The sequence below is a fragment of the Equus caballus genome, chromosome 16 (assembly GCF_041296265.1).
Source record: "Equus caballus isolate H_3958 breed thoroughbred chromosome 16, TB-T2T, whole genome shotgun sequence".
In the NCBI taxonomy this organism is placed as follows: domain Eukaryota; kingdom Metazoa; phylum Chordata; class Mammalia; order Perissodactyla; family Equidae; genus Equus; species Equus caballus.
The window spans coordinates 8,821,057-8,848,085 of NC_091699.1; the positions used below are offsets into that span (position 1 = coordinate 8,821,057).

At 51.3% G+C, this 27,029-nt stretch overlaps 1 protein-coding gene across 50 annotated transcripts in view; it reads left to right on the forward strand.

The window, feature by feature from the left end:
* LOC138917980 (ral guanine nucleotide dissociation stimulator-like) overlaps positions 1-25,291 on the forward strand; it is a 91,560-nt gene extending 66,269 nt beyond the window's left edge. For 45 of the 50 annotated variants that reach the window (XM_070237070.1, XM_070237066.1, XM_070237069.1 and 42 more), the window contains 16 exons: positions 12,963-14,511; positions 14,914-15,024; positions 16,677-16,787; positions 17,655-17,848; positions 18,446-18,553; positions 19,214-19,404; positions 19,551-19,855; positions 20,627-20,842; positions 21,209-21,312; positions 21,821-21,890; positions 22,661-22,729; positions 23,170-23,244; positions 23,819-23,845; positions 24,217-24,338; positions 24,544-24,647; positions 24,987-25,291. In XM_070237070.1, the coding sequence (XP_070093171.1) occupies positions 14,374-14,511; positions 14,914-15,024; positions 16,677-16,787; positions 17,655-17,848; positions 18,446-18,553; positions 19,214-19,404; positions 19,551-19,855; positions 20,627-20,842; positions 21,209-21,312; positions 21,821-21,890; positions 22,661-22,729; positions 23,170-23,244; positions 23,819-23,845; positions 24,217-24,338; positions 24,544-24,647; positions 24,987-25,006 (1,965 nt within the window). In that variant the 5' untranslated portion in view covers positions 12,963-14,373 and the 3' untranslated portion in view covers positions 25,007-25,291. The remainder of the gene's footprint in view (positions 1-12,962; positions 14,512-14,913; positions 15,025-16,676; positions 16,788-17,654; positions 17,849-18,445; positions 18,554-19,213; positions 19,405-19,550; positions 19,856-20,626; positions 20,843-21,208; positions 21,313-21,820; positions 21,891-22,660; positions 22,730-23,169; positions 23,245-23,818; positions 23,846-24,216; positions 24,339-24,543; positions 24,648-24,986) is intronic. The other 5 variants (XM_070237090.1, XM_070237088.1, XM_070237087.1 and 2 more) reach the window with 4 other exon arrangements.
* The last annotated feature ends 1,738 nt before the right edge of the window (positions 25,292-27,029 follow it).

The following is a 27,029-nucleotide window of genomic DNA, read 5'->3' on the forward strand; positions in this document are numbered from 1 at the left end:
TCTTGCCAACCCAGCTCAGACAAAATGCCTACATCTTCTCCTTAAGCAAGGGGGCTGAGGCCCGAATGATTGTGCATCCACATGCTTGGGAGGAGAGAGACAATAGGCTTTTAACCAACCGCTTTTGTGCACTGGAGGAGAGAGTGTCAGAAAGCACCTATGGAAGAAAGGCCCCTTTGCTCTCAGCCGTGCCCTACATTGCTCTAGAGGTGGAAGGCACAAAGCACCGCCTCCATCCCTCAAGGGGAGACAGGACACAAACCATCTTGCTTCCAGCTCTTTAGGAAGCTGAGAAAGAAGTCGCTTTCCACAGTGCTCTTACAGCATATTGGGAACCTCTCATACACAGGCAGCTGAACGCCATTTCCTCCCAGCCCTTAACTCGCTGCTTTAGAACTTCTGCTTCTGCCACATTTCCCTCTTGCCAACTCGGCTCAGGGGTAATGGCTACATCTTCCCCTTAAGCAATGGGGCCAAGGCCCGAATGATTGTGATTCCACAAGCTTAGGAGGATAGAGACAAGAGGCTTTTAACCAACTGTCCTTGTGCATTCGTGGAGAGAGTGTCAGAAAGCCCCTATGTCAGAAAGGCCCATTTGCTCTCAACCATGCCCTATATTGCTCGAGAGGTGGATGGCACAAAGCACTGCCTCCGTCCCTCAAGCGGAGACAAGCCACAAACTGTCTTGCTTCCAGCTCTTTAGGAAGCTGAGAAAGAACTCACCTGCTGGAAATGCTTGAACCAGGCACCTTAGAGGCTGGACAAACCCGACAGGCATGCCGAAAGCACCCGCCGAACACTCTGGAACCACCACACAGACATCCCATAATGACCCAGCAGACTCACCGGAAGCACCCACCGGACACACCAGATCCACCTGGAACCACCCACTGGACACACTGGAAACATGAGTCTGACACACCAGAACCAACTTCCAGACATTCTGGAAGCACCTAACGGACAGGCCGGAACCATCTTCTGAACCTACCAGAACCACATGCCACACACTTTGGAACCACCTGTTGGATATCCCAGAACCAAGTACCAGATACACTGAAACCACCTCCCAAATATGCCAGAACCAGGTGCCAGACACGCCACAAACACCTGCCACACAAGCTGGAACCACCATCCTAACACGCCAGAACAACCTGCTGGATACGCCAAAATCACCTGCCAGATACACCGGAACCAGGTCCTGGATACGCCAGTACCAATTTCTGGAAAAGGCTGGAAAGTCTGCCAGGCACGCCAGAATCACCCACCGGACATGTGGGAACTAATTGCAAGACAGGCCGGAACCAAAGCCAGGACACTCTGAAAGCATCAACCGGACAGGATGGAATCAGGTCCCAGACACACTGTTGCAACCTGCTGGACATGCCGGAACCACCTTTCGAATGTACCAGAACCATATGCCAGACACACAGGAACCACCTGCCAGACACCATGGAACCAACTGTCAGATACACCGGAACCAGGCTCCCAGTATGCTGAAGTCACCTACCGAATATGCCAGAACCATGTGCCAGACACGCTGGAACCATGTGACGGATACACCAGAAACAGGTCCAGCACAGGCCAGAACCAGGTGCCGGACACGCCTGAAACAGCTGCTGGACACACCTGAAACACCTGCTAGACCAGCTTGAACCACTTGACAGACAGTCTGGAACCACATGCTGGGCACACCAGAATCAGGTGCCCGACATGCCAGAACCACCTGCTGGACACGCCTGAAGCACCTGCCAGTCTTGTGAGAACCACCTGCCGAGAACTCCAGAAACAGGTGTTGCACACGCCAAAACCAGGTGCTGGACATGAATGAACCACCTTAAAGAAATGCCAGAACCAAGTCCCAGACACGAGTGAGTCACCTGCAAGACATGCCAGAATCAGGTGCCTGACACGCTGGAACCACCTGCCGCTCACGTCAAAATCACCTGCCGGATACGCCGGAACCATGTGCTGCACAGGCGGGAATCACGTACCAGACATGCCGGGACCACCTGCTGGATATGCCAGAACCAGGTGCCTGATTCACTGAAACTACCTGTCGGGCACACAAGAACCAGGTGTCAGACAGGCCTCGACAACCGACTGGGCACGTTGAAATCACCTGCATGATACCCCGTAACCATGTGCCAGACAGAACGGGACCACCTGCCGGACACACCGGAGCCACCTCTCAGATATGCCAGAACCACATGTTGGACACGCCGGAACCATCTCCCGGACAGACCTGAACCACCTGCTGGACACGCCAAAATCACCTGCCTGATACGCTGGAACCAGGCACCTTGGATGCTGGAAAAACCTGGTAGACATGCCGTAACCACCCGCCACACACTCTGGAACCACCACACAGACATGCCAGAACGACCCGCCAGACACACTGGAAGCACCCACCAGACAAGCCAGAACCACCTGGAACCAAATGACGGACATGCTGGGACCATGACTCTGACACGCCAGAACCAACTCCCGCACATGCCTGAAGCACCCAACGGTCACGCCTGAGCCATCTTCCGAACGTACTAGAACCACATGCTAGACACTTCGGAACCACCTGCCAGACACTTCGGAACCACCTGTTGGATGTGCCACACCCAGGTACCAGATACTCTGAAACCACCTGCCGTATACGCCAGAATCAGGTGCCAAACATGCCACAAACACCTGCCATGGAGGCCGGAACCACCAGCGTAGCACATTGGAACAACCTGCTGGACACGCCAAAATCACCTGCCGGATACACCAGAACCAGGTCCTGGGTACACCAGAAGCAATTTCTGGAAAAGGCCGGAACAATCTGCCGGACACACCGGAATCACCCCTGGACATGCGGGAACCAACGGCCAGACATGCTGGAACCAACACCTGGACACTCTGAAAGTACCAACCGCACACGATGGAATCAGGTCCTGGACACATGGTAGCCACCTGACGGACACGCTGGAACCACATTCAGAGCGTACCGGAACCACATGCCAGACACGCAGGAACCACCTGCCAGAAACCATGGAACCCACTGTCAGATACGCCGGAACCAGGCACCCAGTACGCTGAAGCCACCTGCCGAATATGCCAGAACCATGTGCCAGCCACGCTGGAACCATGTGATGGATACACCAGAAACAGGTACAGCAGAGGCCAGAACCAGGTGCCTGAAATGCCAGAACCACCTGCTTGACACACCTGAACCACCTGTCAGTCTGGTGAGAACCACTTGTCGGATACACCAGACGCAGGTGTCACAAATGCCAAAACCAGGTGCCAGACACATCTGAACCACCTGCCAGTCTTGTGAGTACCACCTGCCAGATACACCAGACACAGGTGTCGCACATGCCAAAACCAGGTGCCGACATGACGGAACCACCTGCAAAACATGCCAGAACCAGGTGCTGGACATGCTGGAACCACCTGCTGGACACGTTGAAATCCCCTGCTGGATACGCCAGAACCACATGTCACATGTGCTGGAATCGCCTACCAGACATGCCGGGACCACCTGTTGGATACGCCTGAACCAGGTGCCTGATTCACTGAAACTACCTGCCGGACACGCCAGAATCAGGTGTCGGACACGCATGGAAAACACACGGGATATGTCGAAATCACCTGCATGATATCCCATAACAATGTGCCAGAAAATAAAGTACCTAGGATGTGTGAAATCCTATTGAGGCATATTCATATAATGCATTTATTATCATCTTTCTCGCTTTTTCTGTTTTATTGTTATAATTTTTTTTTTTTTTTGAGGAAGATTAGCCCTGACTAACATCTACCACCAATCCTCCTCTTTTTGCTGAGGAAGACTGGCCCTGTGCTAACATCCATGCCCACCTTCCTCTACATTATATGTGGGACTCCTGCCACAGCATGGCTTGATGAGTGGTGCATAGGTCTGCACCCAGGATCTGAACCGGTGAACCCCGGGCCACTGAAGGAGAACACACAAACCTAACCACTGTGCCACCAGGCCGGCCCCAAGTTTTCTGTTTTATTAAAGCAATTTCAATTCTTGCATTGGTTTCACAAGCAGTGGTATCATCATCTTGGACAGTTTCCTCCAGAGTCACAGTATCTAAAATTAGGAGCATTTCTGTTGCTTGTTTGGATAAGTGATGTTGGAATGTCTAGTAAATCTTCCCTAGGAGAACTATCTAAAAGACATCTCAATTTAGCAACTGCAGGCACATGTATATTCAACATTTCAATCGATAGTAGTTCATTTTTGTAGAACTCTTCTGATAATTCAACCAGCTTCTCTTTAGTTTTACAGGTGTTGAAAAATCCCTCAAGTCAGTCCAACAGTTCCACTTTAACAGCAGGATATGACTTGTCTTTTAAATCTGTACCATCTGCAAACAGCACAGGCGTGTGGTCAACAAAAGTGAGTGGGAATTGGGCTGGGTACTGCCCACAATCTGAACCATCAGTGCCGCGGCCCCAATCCTGTGCAGTGGTGGCAGATCCTGAGTATTGCTGGCCAGGTAGGTCATGCTGCGGATGAGACTTAGGATGGTGCTCTGCAGCCCTCGAGCAGGCAGCTCCACACCAGCTGCCAGTTGCAAGTCCAGTCCACACTGGGTGCACATGGGGGAGCTTGGAAGCAGGAAGCCATCTGGGTGAGCAGCAGCAGGAAGTGGCTGAAGAAAAATTATGGGAAGATGAGGGGAGAAAATGTATAATAAATAAAGCTTGCCTTGTTATGCAGATAAATCTCTCAGTTAAAAAAATTCTCTAGGGGTTGGCCTGATGGTTCACTGGTTAAGTGCGCACGTTCCACTTTGGTGGCCTGGGGTTTGCCAGTTCTGATCCCGGGTGCAGACATGGCACTACTTGACACGCCAGGCTGTGGCAGGTGGCCCACACATAAAGCAGAGGAAGATGGGCGTGGATGCTAGCTCAGGGCCAGTCTTCCTCAGCAAAAAGAAGAGGATTGGCAGCAGTTAGCTCAGGGCTAATCTTCCTAAAAAAAAAAAAATTCTGTAGGGGCTGGCCTGGTGGCACACGGGTTAAATTCACACATTCTGCTTTGATGGCCTGGGGTTCACCAGTTCAGATCCCAGGTGCGGACCTACACAACACTTATCAAGCCATGCTGTGGCAGGCATCCCACGTATAAAGTAGAGGAGGATGAGCATGGATGTTAGCTCAGGGCCTATCTTTTTAAGCAAAAAGAGGAGGGTTGGTGGGGAATGTTAGCCCAGGGCTAATCTTCCTCAAAAAAAAAATTCTCTAAGAGTCATTCTCTTTCTGGTGCAGATGCCTTTCCTAATGGAAATTTCCTTTGTAAACATAAATTTCCTTTCCAAAGAGGAAGTCTATCCTTCATTTAAAGCAGTCAAGGTGGAGATCAAGAGTTTTTCCTGCATCTGCTGGCTCTCGATTGCTTTTGGCTCCAAATAATTTGTATGTCAAAGTACCATACCTTGGGCATCTTCAGCATTCCTTCAAGAAGAAACAACTTGTTCTTGGAAGTCTCTGTCTCCTCCCCAACCCAGATGCACTCAAGCTGTTAGGGGCCAACAGCAAACAGGGTTCTGCCTCAAGAAGCTTTGGGGAAGCCTCTTCACCCTCAAAGGCCTGAGACACACTAGAGGGATAGATCACTGCAGGTTCTTCAGCCATTGAAAATAATATAAACAGCTCCATTCTCATAAATTTAACAACTTGAAAACAAGGAACAACTTACGAAAAATTTCAAACTAACAAAACTCAACCAAGATGATAGTATTTTCCTCGATCAGGCGCTGCTAGACAAGCTTTTTGCCACAAAACTGAAGACTTCGATTCACGCGACACACCTGAAGAAAGCACAAACTCTGGGGGGAACTGCACATCATTTGGTGACTTAAAAATAAAGATTTCTCCAAATGGAAGCAGACAGTATCTGATGCGAAGGTTTCCAAGGTGTCTGGACCAGGTCTGTTGGAAGTTTGTCTGCCAAACCTTTGAGGATGACATGACACTTCAGATCATCTCCAATGCCTCTGATCTTGATAGCGTGCAAACTTCAGGTAAAAAGTGCCAGAGAGTTCTCCCTCCTCTCACTCCGTGTTCCTCAAATGTGGCCACGATAGGTTTCCAATCTGTGTGTTTTTCCTCCAACCTGGGACATGACTCCCAGAGAAGCTCCTTCCTGGCATCGAGGGACGAGAGGCTACTGAAAGTGGAAAAATCTGACTGCAGATCAACAGTGCTTTCAGAGAAAGATCGCAATCAAAATGGGGACATGTGAAAGTTAATAAACGGAAACGTAGTTGAAATACTGTTGGAAGGCTAATAGAGGGAGTTCTCATGCCCTATGTCAAAGGCGCAGTGCAACAGGAAGAATAAACACTTTCTCTTCCTGACCAGTCAGAAACTAACCCAAGGAGAGACAGTCACAACTCTGCCGATGAAAAGCCACTGCCCTCAGGACTGTGTCCAATAGCCCCCACAGTTTTCCCCACTCTGAGATAAAAGAGCTTCTCCTCTCTTCCTTGCTGGGTGCTCCTGCATGGCTTGCCATGGTTGCACACTCCAAATGGCTATTCTTTGCTAATCCCAGATAAACCAATTTTTGCCAGAGAAATAACTGGCTGTCTATTTGTTTAAGGGCAAGACTTGTTAATAAGCAAGAGATGTAGAGAAAACATTTGATACAATCCAACTCCTGTTTGTCATAAAATTTTCTAGCAAGTTTGAAATAGATGGAAACTACTTTCACTTGTTGAAGGTCATCTACAGAAAATGCACAGTTGACTTCATGCTTAACAGGGAAAGACTAAATGATTCTCCCCACAATAAGGAACAAGGAAAGGAATACCACTTTCACTACTCTTATTCAACAAAATACTGAAGCTTCTGGCAATAACAGAAGTAAAGGAAATAAAAGCCATAGAGTTTAGAAAGGAAAAAATGTAACCATTCCTAGTTTCATTGTTGTCTGTGTAAAAAAACTCTGGGAATCTACAAAAAAAAAAAAAAATCAGAACTAATACATGAGTACAAAAAGTTCACCAAGTACAAAGTACAAGATCAACACACAAAAGACAATTTTATTTCTACAACTAATGATGAACCTGCAGATGATAAACTTGAAAATGCTGTATTATTTAAAACCACTCCGAAGAACATGAAATATTCAGGTATAAATTCAAGAACATGTGTACAGGATCTGATGCTGAAAATTATAAAATACCGATTACAGTGATTAAAGAAGATGCAAATAAATTGAGAGCCTTACTATTGTCAGAGACAAATGCAGCAGAAATTAGTTAAAGTGGTGAAAGCAGATTTTATTCAGTAACAGCTGACAGAAGCTGAGCTGCGCTCAGATTTGTACGGAGGTGAATCTAGAATTTTAAGGAGGGAATGAAGGAGCAGGGTTCAGGGGCTCAGTAGAGTCAAAGAAGTGGAAAAGTACAAAGGTTGGTCAGTGTAACTGTGATTAGACCCACTGTGTTCGTTACTTTGCAGTTATCAAAGTTAGGATTCTATCCTCACTCAGAAGTTGAGAGAAAGAGGCTCTATCTGTCTTAATGATCGTATTTCAAAGGAGTGGCTCTTAGGTCCTTTAGAGAATTGTGAGAGATACATATCTACAGTTGTAAGCCCTCTTTAGTAAATACTCTAAGAAGGGGGATCAGAGGCCTATAATTGGGTGTTGACTAAAATAAATAGCAAATTTTTCTGTCAGCTTTGAGCTCTCAGGAAGGCATTTTAATGGTGGGCTGGAGTCATTCCGGTTACACAGACTTATGCAGCTAGAAGCCACGCCAGAGTTTGGTTGAGTCTCCTCCTGGTGTGGGGGTTTGCAAGGAGTTGTTATGTGCTGAGAATTCTGCAGTCCTCACCATGTTACTGGATAGAATAATGAGTACAGGTCTCAATTATCCCCAAATTGATCTATAGGTCTAATATTATTCTAATAAAAATTCCACCACAGTTTGTAGACAGAGACACCTTTTTCTAAAATTTATATAGAAAGGCACATAGCTGAGAGTAGCTAAAACAATCATGACAGGAAGAATAATGCGGCAGTAAACACTTTAACAATATTTAGTATTGCCTTGTACATACTGTAATCACAGCATCATCATTTTCATTGTAGGACAGCTACATAAATCAATGGAACAGAGTAGAGAATCCAGAAAGGGACCACAGAGTTATACCTTAGTGATCTCTGACACCAAGAGTGAACCTTAATGTAAATTATGGACTTTGAGTGATAATGATGTGCCTATGTATGTTCATCAATTGTGAAAAGTATACTACTCTGACGAGGGATATTGACAACAGAAAGGTTATGCACATGTGGGTGCAAGGACTATATGAGAACACTGTGTATTTCATTAAATTTTGCTGTAAACGTAAAACTGCTCTAAAAAATAACATCCATTGATTTTTTAATAGGCAATACAAGAATACCTTGTAGTGATAAAACTGGTCATTATTTTAGCTGTGATGGATACAGAAACTTGCACATCTGATAAAATTGTACAGAACTAAATACACAGGAACAAATTAGTACAAGTAAAACTGGAGAAATCTAAATAAGATAGTGGATTGCATCAATGCCAACAAGCTGGCTCAGGTATCGTTCTATAGTTTTGCAGAATGTTATCATTGTAAGGAACTGGGTAAAGTGTACACTGGAACTTTTGGAGTTATTCCTTACAGCAGTGTAGAATCTACAACAATCACACTATAAATTTCAATTAAAAATAGTTGGCAAATGGAAAGTCAGTCTATGTTTTAAGTTAGGAAGTTTCATTAAATGGTCAGTCCCATTACTTTATAAATTGAATACAATGCCAATAAAATTTTAACGAGCTTTTCTGTTGAGTTAGATAAATGATCCTACATGGAAAAAATAAACGCATAAGCTAAGCTAGGAAAATATGGACCAGGAAGAACTCTGAGGGAGGAGCTGCTCTATCACACGTTAAAAATATTGCAGAGACTGTAATGCGACAGGAGAGGATTGTTGCATGCACAAGAAGAGGAGAGAAGGGAAAGGGAGGGGAGAGGGTGGCAGAGGTCAGGGGAGTGGGGGAGGGGTGGCCTGATTGGAAGTTGTTGACATGGGGAACCCGGAGGTCACTAAGTAGAAGGCAGGCATCCTATGTGATGGTTTAGGGAGCATATGTGACTTTCTCTGGCGGTCCTGTGTTGAAAGCAGAACGAGAGTTTTGGAAACTGGCAGTTACTGACCAAGTGCTGACTGTTCTGTGCTGAATGCTGCAGGGGCTGTGATTTGGCTTCTTGGGATGTTTGCTTCCCACGTTGGGGGTCAGAGTTATACTGTCATATATGATCTGACCTTTGTCCATTTGTATATTCAGTCTCAAAAAAACAGTTGGTGCACAAATTCATCAGTTAGCTCGTCATTAAAAAATAGTCTCTTGGAAAGTTAAACCTTCGAAAGTTAAAAAGATGAAAATGGTAAAAAGATGAAAGATGCCAAATAAGTTTTATAGATAAATATGAAGAAATTGAATAAGAATCTCAAAATAAAATGTCCAGCAGTTAAGTATATTTACTTGAGAATATATCATGCAAACTATGTTTCAGTAGAGTGCCATTTTTATTATCAGCATAGGAGAAAAGATGAGTTATGGAAGGGATTCTGCTCATGCTCAGTTATTTCCTTTACTTAACATTAAATCTTGAATAAAGTATAATGTCAAGCTGACTCATTTACTCCTTCATTTTAAAAGCTGAAGACTATTTCCTTGGTTTTTAAATAATGAGGTGTAAAGGAGGGGGTGAGGTGTTGAAAATAACTTCCACTGAGATTGACAGTAGCAATTGCTCTTGATTTTTTTGAGAGTCGTGGGGTCACCCATCAAAGCAGGAATGCTATTTATGTTCAGAAATTAAGAATCTGAATTTTATTAGAAATTTTGACTTTTATACACCCTCAAAAAGTAAACTTAGGAATTTATTTGAATTTTTAGCTCTGTTGAGGTATGAGTAATAGACAAAAAATGCACACGTTTTCTATATGTGTATTGATTAGTTTGGACATATGCATACACCCATGATATCATCCCCACAACCAAGTGCTGAACGCATCCATGACCTCCAAAACTTTCCTTGTGATTTTTGTGTGTTTTTTTAAGCTTAGGAATTTCATGGATTTTAACCTAATGCTCAGATAAAAGAGGGAGAAGATGAGGTGTACATTGTTTCATTATGGTACCTTAAGACATAGACTTTCAACATACACATGACTTCTGAAAAGCAACATTTATTACTTTCACAATGAAATATTTTCTCCTATTTCCTTCAAATATATGGCCTTCTTATTCTACCCCCCACCCACTTCCTTTTTCAGTAGGGACTCAGGAGAAATTTCCAATGGTACAAAGAAACAGGGTCCAAGGGGTGGCTGCCCCTCAGCCCTGCAAGGGTTTTCCCCTGTGAGAAGCGCCCACTTTGCACATGTGTGAGCCAGTGTGGAACAGGACAGAGTATGTCTGCAGACTGGTTCAGCCTGCTGAGCCCCTTTGCTGCTTCTAACCTATGGCAACGAAAAAGGCTAAATGGAGGGAAATTAAACTTTGATGTGTTGATGATTGAAAAGGAAAGTGCCTTGCTCTCTAAGGGATAAAGTCATTTGGACGAAAATCAAATAACTATCATAGTTATTTTTTCCTATCTTATTTTTCCACTGAAGCCACTAGATATTTCAATCTTTCTGACTTCCTAACAGAATCCAGTAGTACTTTCCTTTTCTAAGGCCAATGAACTGTTATGTAAGGGGCTTCTATTGCTTTTTCCAAACCCTCCCGGGATTCTGTTTATCTACTGTTCGTTTTTCACCCCCTGCTTTTCAGATTGCTTTGTTCACTGTCCTTGTAAAATAAATGTGGCTCATTAAAATAACCAGCATTAATATGTATCTCTTTCACTGCATTTTATTTAAGAAATATGCTGAAGATTTTCTGTATTCTGCATGTGAATCCTTTGCTGAATATTGGAAGTGGGACAATCTCTTCGCATCCTGTGACTTGCAAATTCCCTCTTGTAATGTGTCTTATGATGAACCGAAAGCCTAAATTTTAATGAATCCCAGTTTACCGATATTTCTTTTATGGAGAGTGTGTGTGTGTGTGTGTGTGTGTCTTCTTTGAGAAGTTTTTTCTACCCTGTGGTCCCAAGGATGTTTTCTTATGTTGTCTTCTAGAAGTTTCATTATTTTACCTTTCCCCTTTAGGTCAAAGTGTCCAGGAATTGAGTTTTGTGTGTTGTGAGGGTAGGGCTCAAGGTTTCCTTTACATCCATATGCCCGTCTCTACGAGTAATAACAGGCAGCATTGGGACAGGTGGACACAAGCCTGGGAGTTAGGGGTCCTGTATTCTCAGCCTTAACCTCCCTTTAAAGCACCCTCTGAACGTGGGCAGGTGATTTTCCCAGTTCTCCCTCCTCTCAGACTCCTTCCTTCCTCTCTTCCTTCTATCCTTCATTCCTCCCTCCCTCCCTCCCTCCAATCTTTCCTTCCTTCCTTCCATCTATCCACCCGAGCATCTGTCCAGGTATCAATCTGTCCAACTGTCCTCCTGCCTGTTCGCCTGTTTGTCCTTCTTCTCTCCTTCCATCCTCTTTCCTCCCATGTCTCAACTTCTCTTCCTTGTCTTTGTTCTTCCTGCTTTCCCTGTGACCCTCCATTTGTCTGCTCTTCCTCTGTCCATCCAGGTATCCCCTCTATCTGTGCCTCTACCTATCTCTTTGTCGCGTCTCTCTCTTCTTCAAGCACACTGTCTCTCTTGGGTTCATCTCACTCACAGGCTCGAACATCCCTCTACTCACACAATCCCTCCTTCTGTCACTCACATTTATGGCTCACCTGTGAATGGTTGTCCTGGGACAGCCACTGTTGGAGTGCAGATGAGCCTGTGGGGCTTCACCCACTGTGTGGGGTCTCTGTCTCTCCCAGACGACAGCCCTTTCCACAGCTCCTGAGCCGGGCAGCATGTTCCTGCCTACTTCCTCATTGCTTGAGCAACCAGAAGACACCACAGGCCTAGGGGGCCCCTCTCCCTTCCCTAGAGGAGCTCTCCAGCCCCACACCTCAACTGACCAATTCTTACTGGGCAGCTGGGAAGCCGAGGTGTGCAATTCTGCTTTGAGGGCAAGCATGTTGATCACAAGGATTATACCAATATTTCAATCTGATGCAGCCCACAGAGAGCCCCTGGTCTTGTGAAAGTCACAGAAAATTCTAATACAAGGTGGGATGTTTTGAGGAGAAGCACCTGGCATCCTTTGGGTGGGAAGGGCTCTCTGGAGGAAGTTTTGCCCAATTGGGGTCTTTAAGAAGGAGTAGGAGTTATATAGGGAAATAAGGTGTGGAGCATGTTCCTGGCAGAGGAAATTGCATGAGCAATGGCCCTGTAGGCAAAAACAGCATAGTGTACAGGAGAATTGACAGGAATTTGGTTTGCCTGAAGCACAAAGCCTAACTCAGAGTGAATGCATCAATGAGGCTGAAGAGTCAGCAGGAGTCAGATGTGCAAGGGCTTTGAGTGCCAGGTCAAGAAGTTTGAACTTAACCCTGAAGGACTTAGGGAGCCATGGGTGATGCTAGAGCAGGAGTGTTCTAGTGAGATCTTCATTTCAGAAAAATGCTTCTAATGTTCAAGGCAGAGAACATCCTTTAGACAATGCTTCCAGTGAGCATGTTAGGGTGTTGGTTCCCGTGAGAAAAGATCAGACCTACCTGGGACGTGAATGAACAGAAGGAATGCATTGAGGAGCAATCTGTAAGTGCAATTTGTGTTACTGGCAGGGGAGGGAGGAGGAGCTGAGAGATATGCTGGCTTCAACTTGGACGAGCACAGCGTTGGGTGGTGGTTCCACTGGGAGCAAAGGCAACAGATGATACTGAGTTCAGGCTTCTGATCTGGTCTCAGGCCAGCTCTCAGTGATGGCCATCTCTCTCCCTCTCTTCTTGCAGCCAAGGGGCACGACCTGAAGGCCCTCACACTCAACTCCACCATCTCCAACATCCAGTATTTGACAGACATGAGCAAGGGCTCAGCCACATTGAACTCCACTGAGAGAGTCCTGCAGCACCTGATGAGACCCTGGTGCCAGCAGCTCCCGGCAGGGTGAGTCCCAGCCAGCCGTACAACACCTGCTGTCTCTCCTGCTCGTCCTCCTCCTGCCTCCTCCCCTGCTTGGATCCTTGTTCAAGAAGAGCAGCCCGGGCCCCTTGTCTTGGGCTGTAGACTGATCTCCCTCAGGGAAGTCCCTTTTCTGAGCATTTGAGAGTCATGAACACTTTCGGTGACCACCCCAGTTTTCACTCTTCCCACTGACTGCCAATTTGCTCCTCCCTCCCTCTGGCCCCCATTATCAGAGGATTCAGGACATCTCTCTAGAGTCCCCACATTCCTCTCTCCCCGGGCCTGTGGAGGAAGGGGCAGCCTCCAGCATGGAAGCTGTCTGCACCTACCACCCTGACCCCATGGCTCATGATGGAGAGTGTGACAGAGACCCCATGTGACAGAGAGCAGCATTCCTGGGTGCTGAACCAGCTGATCCACCATGTGACCCCGAGGGGGCCTCTACTTCCTGGTCAGGGACAGCCTTTTTGTCAGTGGTGAGTGTTCATGCTGAGCTGGATTGACAGTGAGCGTTACTTATGCCTGTTCTGCTTTATTTCCTCTCTAACAAGTCAGCCCAGGTTCTGAGTGGGGGACACAGAAACCGCATATGTATAAAGTTTCAACTTACAAACGGAGACTATGTAAATGGATTTGTTGATCCCAATAAAAAAAAATGTGAACTATCTCACTATTAATTTTTATATAGATTGCCTGGACAAATGGTAATATCTTGGTTATAATGGGTTTAAATATACTATTAAAATTAGTTTAACTTGTTTATTTTTACTTTTTTTAATGTGAGTATTTAAAAAAAGTTTAAATTTCATAAGATAGAGTGTGAAATTCTACTGTTGGACAGCACTGTTCAAGACATGAAAATAAAGCCCAGAGAAAGTGGTTAGAGACAATTTTTCCAAGGAAAGGAGTCAATCTGACCCACGTGGCAAGATGCAGAGAACAGTCTCATACACACATACACACACACACTTAGAAAGCAAGACCAACATCATCATAGAGTTGAACCACTACTTCTCAAGTGGCAAGAGGTTGCAGTCCTACATTGCAGCCAAGATCCCAGAGAGGTTTTCGGTGGGTGTGATTGAAGGAAGGGGCCCAGGTAAGGGAAACTTGAGGAAATGACCTCACTTCCTTGGAGACAGACCCCAACAGAACTTAGCACACTGGTCTCCAGGCACCCACATTCTAGACATAGCATCCTATTGAGCCCACTTGAGTGGTGACACTGAAGACAAGAGGATGTTCTCCTGTTGTCTCCCGAGTTGTGGAGGCTCCGGCTTCAGGAAATCCAAGAGAAAGAGACTTTTCAGTCACTATAGACACTGGCTTGGCCCTCACCTGCACCGCCTCTGTCCAACTGGCAGGAGGAGCACTCAGGTAACACAGGGAAAGCCAACCGGGTTAGGCCACAATTGGATGCCACCCACACACCACTTTGAGCCTCCTTGTGTGTCGGGGGGGAGTGGAGTGAGGGACAGCGCTGTGGAGCGGGGACCCACCGTGAGCATGAGACATTTGCTTGGCCTTAGAACCCTGGCAGTGTGTCATGTTCCCAGCCTAGGTGGTGGCTAGCAGGATGGGAGAGTGAGTGCTGGGGACCAAGCTCCTCTGCCCATAAGTTAGTCCTGAGCCCTCCGGGTGTCATCTCATTCCCTCCCTGGCTGGAGGTCTACGTAGATGCTGCTGTGTACATGATCTGTGCCAGGGTTTCCTCCTGTGGCCAAGTCGAGGCAGGCCCCTGAGACCTCCCTGCCCAGCTCTCGGGCACTGTCTTTGCAGAGATGCATGCAGGAGGCGGTTGAAGAGCTGGCAGATGGCTTCAGGTACTCCATCTCCCTGGACCGGGCGCAGCTCCACCCCGCCAACAATAGTGACCAGGGCTGCTCTGAGGTGAGAGTGGGCACAGAGGGGTCTTCCCACCCAGAACCCTGAGATGACCAGGCCCGGCCCAGAATCCAAATTGAAACTCAGGTTCTCCTGCCTGTCCTTGGCCGATCATTCCCTCCGTTCTCTCCTATAGAGCCTCTACATAGGGCAACTGAAAACATGCACACTTGCTCCCCTAGTTCCAGAGATATATGATACAGGGAGAGAGAGAGATGGAAACATGAGGAGGGAAGGAGGGAGGGGGCTGAAGAAAATGAGTAAGAAGGAAGGGCCAGGCTTTTTGTTCTTAACCCTGGGTTGCGTGCCATCCCATCACCTTGGCTGCATTCTGTTCAGAAGCCAGTTCCTGACCACTGTGTGTTCCACAAGGATGCGCACAGCAGAAGACAGTGAGCACCGGGAGCCATGGTGGAGGCTGCCCACCACATAGGCCGACACGAGGCACTTGGGTCTGATTCTAAGTCAAACAGGAGACCATGCAAGGTTTCATGCCAGTGAATGGAAATATCTGAATTTCCCCTAATTTCCACCTCTTAAAGGTGCAGAGCTGGAACCCAGGCCTGTTTTGAGGGCTACTCCACACTACATCCCACCCCTTCTTGTCATTCATTCATCTCTAAGTGTGTGCATCAGACACACGGTAACCAGACCACAGGTGTTGTCGCTATTGTCTGTTCTACACCTGAGGATGTCCTGAGGGAGATATTTCTGGCATTGTCCCCATCGTGCAGGTTGGGTGATTGAGGAGCCCCTGGGAGGCACGATGGCGTTTCCAGGACACAGAGCTTGTAGGAAAAAAGAGGTCGGAACTCAGCTGCATGTCCTCAAGCTTGAACCCTGCTTTCATCACAAGGTCCTGTGTTGGGATCTGTGCTGGCTATTTGTGTACAGTTCTGGAGGTGACATGGGCAAGGAGGGTGAGCAGCCAAGATCCCAGAGGGGTTTTCGGTGGGTGTGACTGAAGAAGGGGCCAAGGTAAGGGAACCCAGAGGTAGTGACCTCACTTCCTTGGAGACAGACCCCAACAGAACTTAGCACACTGGTCTCCAGGCACCCACATTCTAGACATAGTGTCCTACGGAGCTCACTTGAGTGGAGACGTTCAAGAGAACAGCATGTTTTCCTGTTGTCTCCCGAGTTGTGGAGGCTGTGGCTTCAGGAAAGCCAAGAAAAAGAGACTTTTCAGTCACTATAGACAGTGGCTTGGCCCTCACCTGCACCGCCTCTGTCCATTTGTCAGGAGGAGCCCTCAGGTAACACAGGGCAGGCCAACAGGGTTAGGCCACAACTGGGTGCCACCCGCACACCCCTTTGAGCCTCCTTGTGTGTCGGGGGGGAATGGAGTGAGGGACGGCGGGGCAGAGCTGGGACCCACCCTGGGCAGGAGCCGTTTGCTCGGTGTTGGAAGCCTGACAGTGCGTCGTGTTCCTAGCCTAGGTGGTGGCTAACATGATGGGAGAGTGGGTGCTGGGGACCAAACTCCTCTACCCATAGGTTAGTCCCGAGCCATCCAGGTATCATCTCATTCCCTCCTTGGCTGGAGGTCTATGCAGACGCTGCTGGGTACCTGATCTGTGCTGGGGTTTCCTCCCGTGGCCAAGCCGAGGAAGGCCCCTGAAACCTCCCGGCCCGGCTCTTGGGCACTGTCTTTGCAGAGCAGCACACAGGAGGTGGTCGAAGAGCTGACGGATGGCTTCGGGTACTCCATCTCCCTGGACAGGGACCAGCTGCACCATGCCACCATCAATAACCAGGGCTGCTCTGAGGTGAGAGTGGGCACGGAGGGGTCTTCCCACCCAGGCCCCTGAGATGACCAGGGCAGGCCCAGAATCCAACCTCAAACTGCTGTTCTCCTGGGACCCTAACAGGGCTGTCCCCCATGAGTGTCCCACAGTCTCAAAGGAATCTGGACTTCCGCTCCTCCCCACCAGCTGCATAGGAGGGTAGGAGGGCAGTCTTTGCATTTCCCTAGGAAGATTAGAGAAAACGTTGTTGTCGTTGTCACTTCCCAATAGGCCCTGAGTATCTTTGAATTTTGCCTTTTTTGGAAAATGGAACCTCGACAACGAGGGTCTCCAAACTCCCTTTAATGTAAGAGAAATAACCATCAGCGTGTTTTGTAAGTCAAAGGGATTCTCAGAGTGTGTCACTGCCTTGTACACTGTTTCCAGACCTGGGAGGGGTGGGGTGGCTGCATAACGTTTCCTTCCAGGTCGGGGCCCACTGAAGCCTCAGGCAGTTAGAGGGGCTGGCCCTCGGCCCTCACTTTGGGCGGTTCTCAGCTCTGACCCACAGGACCTAGAGAAGCCACTTGGCATGCCTAAGCCTCTGCTCTCCTCTGTGGAGAGGGGGTGTCTGTTGAGGATTCACTGGGCTGGTGCTCTGCACAGAGGGAGCTCTGTTGTCCCTCAGCAAGCAAATGGCCTCGAGGGAGCTCAGTGTGGAATCCTTGAACACACCCAAAGTCAGATTGTACTTTCAAAGCCCAGAACCTTGCTGAGTGTGGGAGCTCATGTGTCTCCTGTTGCAGATGTGTGGGAGGGGCTAGGAGTTCCTGGGTCAGCTGCAGACCTTGATAATCCTGGTGGTTTGAAGTGGTGGTCCTGACCCTCTGTCCTCCTCATCCCACCCAGAGTGAAGATGAGTCCACTGTGTCTGTCACTGAGGCCTGCAGGATGCGTGCCCTCCAGGCAGGTGTGATGCAGAGGCTCTCAGAGTCTGTGCTGCCAGCCTTCCCCAGCAGAGTCCTCTGCAGTGTCATCACCTCCCTCTGCAGCTACTCAGGCTCCAGCACAGCCCAGCAGGCGCTGGACCAGCTGTTTCCCAGGTGACTGCCCACCTCCTCCTCAGCACAGTGGTGACTCTGCCCACTGCCAGCTGTGTGTCTTGCCTTGGGAATGTCACCGCATCTCTCTGAGCCTGAGTTGGCTCCTCTGAAACGTGGGGTGGGAGAGGATGAACTTGCTAGGCTTCTCCCAGGAATGAATGGGATCAGCCCTCCAGGTGCTGCCCTGGTGCCCGGCTCTGCAGAGAGGGTGGTGGGCCGTGCTGTGGTTGCTGGTGGTGATTATTTCTCTGTCCCCCATGGAAAGTAGTCTTCGTCTCCCTTCACTGGCTTGTGGCTTTTTGAGTTTGGAAAAGCACCTGGAGAGCACCCTGTCAAGGAGTTTGAGATGCCATCCAGCTGGTCCTGGTGCTTGTCCTTAGTGTAGCCACTTAGGGACCTCTAGGGCCACAGAGGGGCCACAGGCCCACTCAGACACCTGGGGTGGTTCTGGTTGGAGTTCATTTAACAATGTCTATGAAGGACGTACTGTGTGCAGGGCATCTGGACACACTAAGGGTCACTCAATAAATGAAGCAGACAGCCTCCCTGGTCCTCCTCTCTAATCTGAGAGTCAGTCACACTTGACATCATTCCTAGGTCCCATCTCCCCTCCATCCCGGCTGATGCCCTCATCCCCTTTGGGACACATGGAGGCAGCTTGGCCCATTGTGTGCAGGATGCTGGAAGACAGCACCACCTCCCAAAGTGAGTGGTCTTTGGGTGCAGACGGAGGGCCTCCTGTCTCTAGCAAACAGGGTGCGGGGAGAGGATGGAGGCTGTGGCCGGGTCAGGCCTGGGAGAACCCTGCATCTCACCCATCTTGTGATTCCCATGGGAGGGCTGAGTTCTGGTGGCTTCCACTCCAGCAGGACTGGACTCAGAGCTATGCATGGGTCCCAGGCCCCCTGAGAACCAGAAGGGAGGCTGGGCTGAGTTGCCTCCTAGAGACCCAATCCCAGCAGAGTCCCAGCTCCTTCTGCCTCCCTTTCTCCACATCCACCCCTTGTGAGCACCACCACCAGGTCCATAGTAGGAGGTGTGTGAGCCAGCTGCTCACAGATCTGCTGGAGTCTTCATTCCAGTGGTCCACTTGCATGGAGGGCTGGGGTGGGCTGTGTCCAGACCCTTGGGGAGGAGAGTGTCAGTAGGAACAAGAAACTCTCACAGACTCTGTGTTCGGCCTGCTGGATGAGCAGGCCTGCCACTGCCAGGACAGCCAGCGGGGGCTCAGGGCTGGGATGGGCCCCTCCTCTGGAGGGGGAGGGGATGGCACAGGGGCCCAGATGCTAACAAGAGTGCCTTGGGCGGGCAGTGTTTAAGGAAAGGCTGGGCCACTGACTCTCTGGCCCATCTGCCTCCCCGCAGTGCTATCTATTTCCTGCTGGGAACCTGGCTGGGCCAAGGACAGGATTGCAGGGAGCCCCTACAGTTTCCATGCTGGACCCTGCAGCTGGCCACTCTGCACGTCAGCTTTGGTGGCTCACATGTGGAGGACCATGCCTACCTTCTGCCAGGACACCTGGAGCACCTGAAGGCCATTGAGGCCAAACAGAAAGGTGAGGGGACTGGAGTCTGAGAAGACTGTCTGTGTTGAGGTTCATGGTCTAGAGTTCCCTTAAAGGCGGTGGAGTCCTTCCTATCTTTGGAAAGGCACAGAAACTGTCAGGTGTGTGGGTGAAACTTTCTCCTTATCCTGCTGCAGAGCCAGCTCCAAAGCTCCTGCCACATCCAGAGCCAGAGCCAGAGCCAGAACCAGCCCCTGGGCTACAGCCATCTCCACTTCCAGCCCCACCACCCATGGCAGAGCTGGAGCCAGCGTCACCTGCATCGGACCCTACAGGGCTGGAGGAAGGGGCACCATTAGCTTCAGCCTCAGTGCCAGCTCCTGAACTAGAGCCCACTGGACCCTGGGCTGTGACCACCGAAAACCAGCTGCGGGAGGAGAAGCTGAACATCTTGGACTTACCTCCCCAGCTGGTGGCAGAGCAGCTGACAAGGATGGAGGCGGTGAGCAGTGGGGCTTGCAGGGCAGGGGGGCCCTGCCTTCCTGTGCCATGAGCTGCCCCACACCTGCCATTCCCTGATCCAAAATCTGATGATCTGGGTTCACATTCCTGCTCCCCCGTTACCAACACTGCGACTTGGACACTTTCTTAACCCCAAGCACTTGCTGTCCCCACGTGCACAGCAGAGCCAGACACTAAGGGCACCTGCTGCACGGGGTGGCTGTGCCGATGAATGAGGTGGAACAGAGAGGAAGTTGGGCAGGGTCTGGCCCTTTGGTGCAGGAGGGAGCTCACTGAAGTGCTGCCAGGTCCTTGGGCCGATCACGCGTGTGCCCAGGGGGCCTTCAAATCCTCAGCACACATCAGGCATGTGATGTGTACTGACTCCAGCAGAGACAATCACATAAAGCCGGTGCTTCTCCCTGCCTCGGGGGAATGTGCATGGGAATGGGGAGTGGGACCCGAGGGGGACTGCGATGGGTGGAAGATGTCCCTTGGGGTGGGCTGGTGAGGGCTGTTTTCCGGAGCTTGGAGGAAGTGAGATGGGGCTGGGAGCAAATGCCCTCCCTTCTGCACAGCACTGTGTCCCAGTCATCTTGTGCTGACACCTTCAGTGGACACAGACAAAACCCAGGGAATCCCACACACCTCAGAGATCACATCCTCTGCTTCCTGAGCTCCTCCTCTGTCCTCAACCCGCCTGGGACTGTGGAGGACCATGGATGCCAAGCTGGGGTGAGGCAGTGCTGGCAACACTCTGAATCTTCCTCAGGAGCTGTTCAAGAAATTGGTGCCTGCCCACTGCCTGGGCTCCATCTGGTCCCAGCGAGACCGCAGGGACCGCAAATTCCTGACACCCACCATCCGTGACACTGTGGCACACACGAACACCTTGGCCAACAGTGTCATCGCTACGTGCCTCGGGGCCCTGGGCATGACAGCGCAGGACAGGGCCAGGATGGTAGAGCTGTGGATTCATGTGGCCGAGGTAAGTCATGGGAGGCCCATGGAGGCCCTGTCTGGAGTCATGGGAATTGCCTCTTGTTTCTCAGCTGTCGATATTGAAGTCTGTGGTCTGAGTCCCTGCACTGGTCCTAGACACTCCTGCCAGGGCCACACTGACCTTGACTTGAGGTCCTGGTGGTGGCAAGCTCACTTCCTTCCTGTGCTCCTTCCTTGTGTTCAGCTAAAAATCCTTGCACCTGGCAGTGTTACTCCTCAGGTCCCAGGTGTGCCCTCCCTGGGTTTCCTGGGCATCTGTCTCATCCAGGACAGGAGAAGTCCATGAGGGGACAGAATCCAGAGCTGGAGAGCTCCAGCCCCCACTCACAGCTCAATCTCTTCCCTTCCCTAGGGGTGCCTAGGCCTCAGAAATTTCGCATCCTTCCACACGATCTTTTCTGCTCTGCAGAGCCCTGCCATTAAGCGTCTCAAACACACCTGGGGACAAGTGTCCAGGTGGGTAGGCTGCCCTCCATCCAAGCACCACGAGGGGGAGGTGGACCCTGCACCTGGCATTGGGTCGCCATGGCCCCGCAGTCAGCTGAGACCACCTGGGAGACAGTGAATGCCTGGGACACGGACTGATCTGGTTGCTGGGTCCCTGAGCCTCTCAGGGCCCTTAGGCCAGCGGTTCTGCCCAGGAACTCATTTCTTTCAATATCAGATCCTGACTTGAGCCCAGTTGGAGATTCTCAAGTGTTTCCTTTGCAGCAACAGAAATCTCCATCCAACTGAAACCAAGAGTGTTCAAAACTGATCTGTGTGGTAGATATGGGAATGGAGGCCCCAGGTGACAACAGGAGAGGCCCCTCCCCAGTCCCATGGGGACCTCGGGGCTCAGAGCAACCCAGTGAAATCCCTCATCCAGGCCCCAGGCTGTTTGGGTCTTCTGGGATGTCAAACAAACGGGATTTGCCCTTCGACCACCCCATAATCTTTCTTTCTTTCTTTCCCCCTCCCCCAGGGAGAGATCCTACACCTTTAAGAAGTGGTGCAGGGGACAGCAGCACGTGAGCAAGAGACTGTTCCTGAAGGTAACCTGGGGCTGGAGATCTGGGAGGAGGGGTATGTGAGGGGGGCGGGAACATCCTGAGGGCAGCCTAGGAAGTGAGGCTATGGTGAGTCCATCCTAGGGTTCAGAGACCCCTGTCGGTGGGGCAGGAAGGAGATGCCGCACGGCCACCACCAACACCCTCTGCCCTCTCCCTCCATGTCTCAGTTTGGTTATTGTCGGGACACACTCTGGGAGTGCAGAGGTCAGGACCGTGGTCAGTGGTGGGGCAGGGAGAGGGGTGAAGGCAGCGGGGACAGGGACTCTGGCTGGGACAGAGACTGGCCTCTCCTCAGTGGGTCCTTGAGCAAGTCTCTGCCCCTCTGTGGGCCTCGGTCTCCTCCTCTGGGAAATGGAGGGAGATGACATGGTGCAGGCCTCACGGCAGGGTGATACCGTCCAAGGGAGGACAGGAATGGGAGGAGATTTGTGCTGGCTCCTCCTCGAGAGCTGAGGGGAGAGCAGTGATGACAATCAGATGACAGGGAGTCCTCAGGAGAGCCCTGGAGGCAGGTGGAGTTCTCCCCACTCTTTCCTGATGAGGAAAGAGTCTCAGGGAAGCCTGGGCAGGCCCAAGGTCACACAACAGTGAGTCCTGGAGCCAGGACTGGTCTAGAATCAGAGCACCCTGGAGGTGGGAACAGCACAGGCAGCAGGGGACTGGAGCCAGATGGCCAGGGTCTGAGGTCAGGGGCCTTGAGGGACATGTGGAAGGGAGCAGGGCCTCTCTGACCCTGTCCTCGGCACTGACAGGAGGCGACCTCCGTGTTGGCCACTGCACAGAGGGGCCGCCATGGAGCCCGGGAGAGGCGGCGGCAGCAGGTGAGGGTGCCTGGGGGCGAGGTGCCCAGGAGTCAGACGAGAGGGTGCTCCCCCTCCCAGCTAGAGGCCTGCCCCAGGAGAGGGGCCTTCCTCCTCCAGCACATCTGCTGTGGCTGCCGAGCCTGAAGTGCCTGCACTGGCAGTGAGCAGGAGGAGGCCTGGAAGGGCTGGGAGCAGGGTGGTTTTGGGGTGGGGTGGGACAGGGGCCACACCCCCTGGGATTGGCCCACAGCCAGCCCTGGGACGTGACTGGGGGAGTTTGGTGTTCCTGGAGGGGAGGGGAGGAGGGCATTGTGTGTGGTGGGGGCTCCTGAGGGTCCTAGGCTACTGTACGTGGGAGCCTGGGGTGGGCAGGTGGCTGGGGTAAGGGGTTTCAGGGGAGGGTTCATGGGGGCACCTGAGTGCTGGAACTCATCACCATCCCCACCTTGATGGAGCAGGGTGTCATCCCCTCCCTCGAGATGATCTTCAGTTACCTGGAGCTGCTGCATGATGAGACGGATTATTATGTGGAGGTGAGTGAGCCTGGAGGTGGGGCCCTGGGATCAGGCTCCTGAGGGTTTGGGAGGAGAGAGTCCTGCCTGAGCCCTGAGCTCTCACACTTGGAAAGGTCCTCTGCAGAGCCTCCCAGCCTCCTGTGGAAGCCAGGGCATCAGGCCCATCTCAGCAACGAGTGATGGGAGGCTCTGCCTAGGCCGCCATCCAGGCTCCCAGGGCTGCTGAGGCTCAGAGCTGCCTGGCTGTGTGGCCGCAGGAGGTGGTGTCTGAGCTGGACTCAGCCTCTCCCTCTGGCCCTGCCCAAGAGGGAAGAGAAGTCGGGCCCCTCCCAGTCAGGAAGCACATCAGAGGCTGAGCTGTCCCTTCCTGCCTGAGGCCTCAGTCTCCTCATGTGTCATCAGAGAGGGTTAGATTACAAGGTCTCAGCTCCTCTGCCCCCAGGTCTGGAGCCCAGAGCCTGGCCCAGGTCCAAGTCCGGTCTCTGGAAGGGCCTGCCCACTGGCAGCAGTGCAACACTGGAAGAGGTGGGATGGGGGCTAGTTCTGGGCTAAGGGGGCTGTTTCTGATGGACTTTGGCTGTCTGCCTTCCAGGGCAATGTGCTCAGCTGTCGGAATGAGGTAAGGAGCTGCGGCCTCACTGTGGAGAGTGTGGGTGTGTGGGAATGAGAGAGCCCCCCTTTCATAACAAGCCCTCTAGCTCAATCCCTGGGGTCGGACATTTATTTGCAGAGTTCAATATACAGAGCTGGGGATCCTATGGTGTTGGCGGGTGGGGGAAGGGCTGGCATCAATGACCCCTTCCTGGTAGAGGATCTATTTCGGGCCAACTGTGAGAACAGGCACGTCCTGACTGGAATTGCAGGGAAGGAGAGTTCCCAAGTTGGCAAAGGCCCCACACTGGCTCCTTGTCCCCCTCCTCACCCCCTCCAAGAGCCCTGCAGGGTACCCCACCCAGGCCATGTCTCCATCCTGTCCTTCCTCTGTCCCAGGAATTCAAATTCATCAAGGACATCGAGATGGTCCAGAAGGCTGCAAATCTGTACACCGTGCAGCCCGATGAGCATTTGGGGGCCTGGTTCCAGGCCGTGGAGCCCCTGAGCGAGGAGGCGAGGTGAGGCGGGGCAGGAGTTGGGTGAGGGCAGGGCAGACTCTCTCTGCAGACCAGCTCCAGAGCCCATGGCCGTGGCTCCATGGTCAGCCTCAGATCTGGCTGCATGGCGACCCCTGGGGCCCTGGGACTCCAGCTGCTGGGAGGCTCTGGGAGGCACAGCTCAGGCGTGGCTCCTGGGAGCCCACAACTTCACTCTGTCCTGTAGCTACAGCCTGTCCTGTCAGCTGGAGCCACGATACCAGTGGACCAGAAAGATTCGACTCTTCTTCAAAGACAAGAAGAGCCAGTCATCTTCCCGCCCAGGGCTGAGTGAGTGTCTGGACTGGCAGTGGCTGAATCCAGGGGCTCAGTACAGATTCAGGCCAAGTCTGGGCCAGGGGAGTCAGACAGCTGTGGTGCTGGGGCCCCAGCTCCACCGCTGAGCAGTCCTGTCACGGGCGATTCCCCTCTCATTTCTGGGACTGGTTTGTTCCTCTGTGAAGTGGGTGACACTAAATATCAGCCCCTGTGTCAGGGACATGGGGTGCTGTTGGCTGACTGAGCACTCAGCACCAGGGCTGGGGCACAGGGTACAGTGGGTGCGGGGAGGGGGGAGAGTATGCTGTGTTTCTGGGGGAGGCCCCCTAGGAAAGTCCTCTCTCTATCCAGACACCAGGCCCCCAAAATAGAGCCCAGCGGTGGTGGCAGATGACGCTCCTGAGACCAGCTGAACTGCAGCAGGGACACAGCGGGGACACTCAGGTGCATGGGGCCACCTCTCAGAGGCTGATGTGAATGAAAACTTTGTGATCCATTTCCTGGGGTCCCTGAAGGCAACAAGGGAGTGGACGATCCCCCCATCTTCCTCACACATTTTCCCCAGCGCCTATTTCCCTCTTTGGAGGGGCCATGTTTTTGTTGTCAATGATAAATGCTAAGTTTGGGTATTCTATTAAATTTCTGTTTTTTTCTCAGCCTGGGAGTGGACATGTGATCCTTTCACTCTGTGCTCATGAAAATGAGATCCAGAATCTCACATTCCTCCTTGAATTCAGAAACCTCGCAGAGTCCTCCGCTCAGGGCATGTGGTGAAGGGAGAAGTGCCAGTGCCGTCCCTGGCTGCTGAAGGACAGTCCTGTGTCCCCCTCACTCAGAGGACAGGATCATTGCAGTGTGGTTCACCTGGTCCTGGAGCAGAAGCGGCCCCTCCGATCTCCCGGGGCTGAGACGTTGGAGGGACTTTCTCTGGCAGAACAACAGCCACGGAAACGGGGGTGTCTTTAAAAGTAGCACTTGCTTGGGGCCAGCCCAGTGGTGCAGCGGTTCAGTTCCCATGGTCCCCTTTGGCCACCTGAGGTACGCTGGTACAGATCCCGAGTGCAGACCTAAGCATCCCTTGTCCAGCCACGCTGTGGCAGGTATCCCGCATATAAAGTAGAGGAAGATGGGCACAGATGTTAGCTCAGGGTCAGTCTTCCTCAGCAAAAATAGGAGTACTGGCTGCAGATGTTAGCTCAGACCTAACCTTCCTCAATAGCCAAAAAGCTGGCCCTGGCCTGTGCCTAGCACAATTCCTGCCCAGGACCGTGGCTGCCTTTCTGCACTTGGAGGACGAGGGAACATTTTCCCAGTTCCTCTTGCCCAAATGAGGAACTTGTTTTCTGATTCAGTCCCTGGAATTGCATCCACTGTAAGTGGGGAAAATCCTGTAAAACCTCAAAATGTGCACGTGGAGAGGGCGAGGCTAGAGGAAGGCCCTGTGCAAAGGGACTAAGGGCAGGCAGGACCCTCCCTCTCTGGGCCCCTCTAGGGTCTCCCTGTTCACCTTTGACCTGGGCTTGGTCCTCCTGGGATTCGGGTCCATGACTCTGATTCCCACTTCCTGCTTATTTTCTCTCCAAGGGGAAAGATTGGGGAGGCAGATTTTAGCGCCACAGCCAGGTCTCCCTCCACGAACCTGGTGCTCCCTGTGAACTAGGATTTTCAGAATCCCTGCACTTCCGCATGCAATTCTCTCTTAGGGCAGAAATTCCCTAGATGCCCCTAGCCTTTCTTTCAGGTCCATCATGGCCACTCCTTCCAGGCGGGATCTGATGGATCCCAGGTGAGCTCTGGTTTTCCAGGATAACAGACCATCATCCTGACCAGGAATGACCCCACAGTGTTCCTTGCTGCCCAGGGTGACCTCTGGGCCTGTGTGGTTCTCAGATCCATGGTCTTGGACAATCACCAGTGTACACACTCTGGTGTAATTTGACTGGCTTTTCCGAAAGTGGCAGCTGGGCCCGAGCCCATGAAGCACGTAGCCCCTGGGGTGACTAGGGTCTTTTCCACAGTCTTGTGCGGTGGTTCTGTCATTGAGGTGTGAACCTTTCCTGTTGGGAAGTTGGAAACATGAGGCCTAAGAAAGGTGTGAGTTGGGGGTCCTGCGGGCAATGCCACCAAACTAACGTTCTGTGGATGTGCATGGACACAGCCTCAGCAAGTATAATCCGGAAATGCTCCCCATGTGGGTGTCCAACAGACACTGGTCTGGCTCAACCGGAGAACCCGCCTGAGAACCAACAGCTACGGGGTGACCACCCGGCATTTCGAGCTTCATCCCCAGGAAACACCATGTAAGCAAGGACCAGATGAATCGCTTGTCACTTCTGAGTTATCCCCTCCTTCCTGATCACTGCAAGTGTCACTCAGACACTCGGCAGGCCGGAC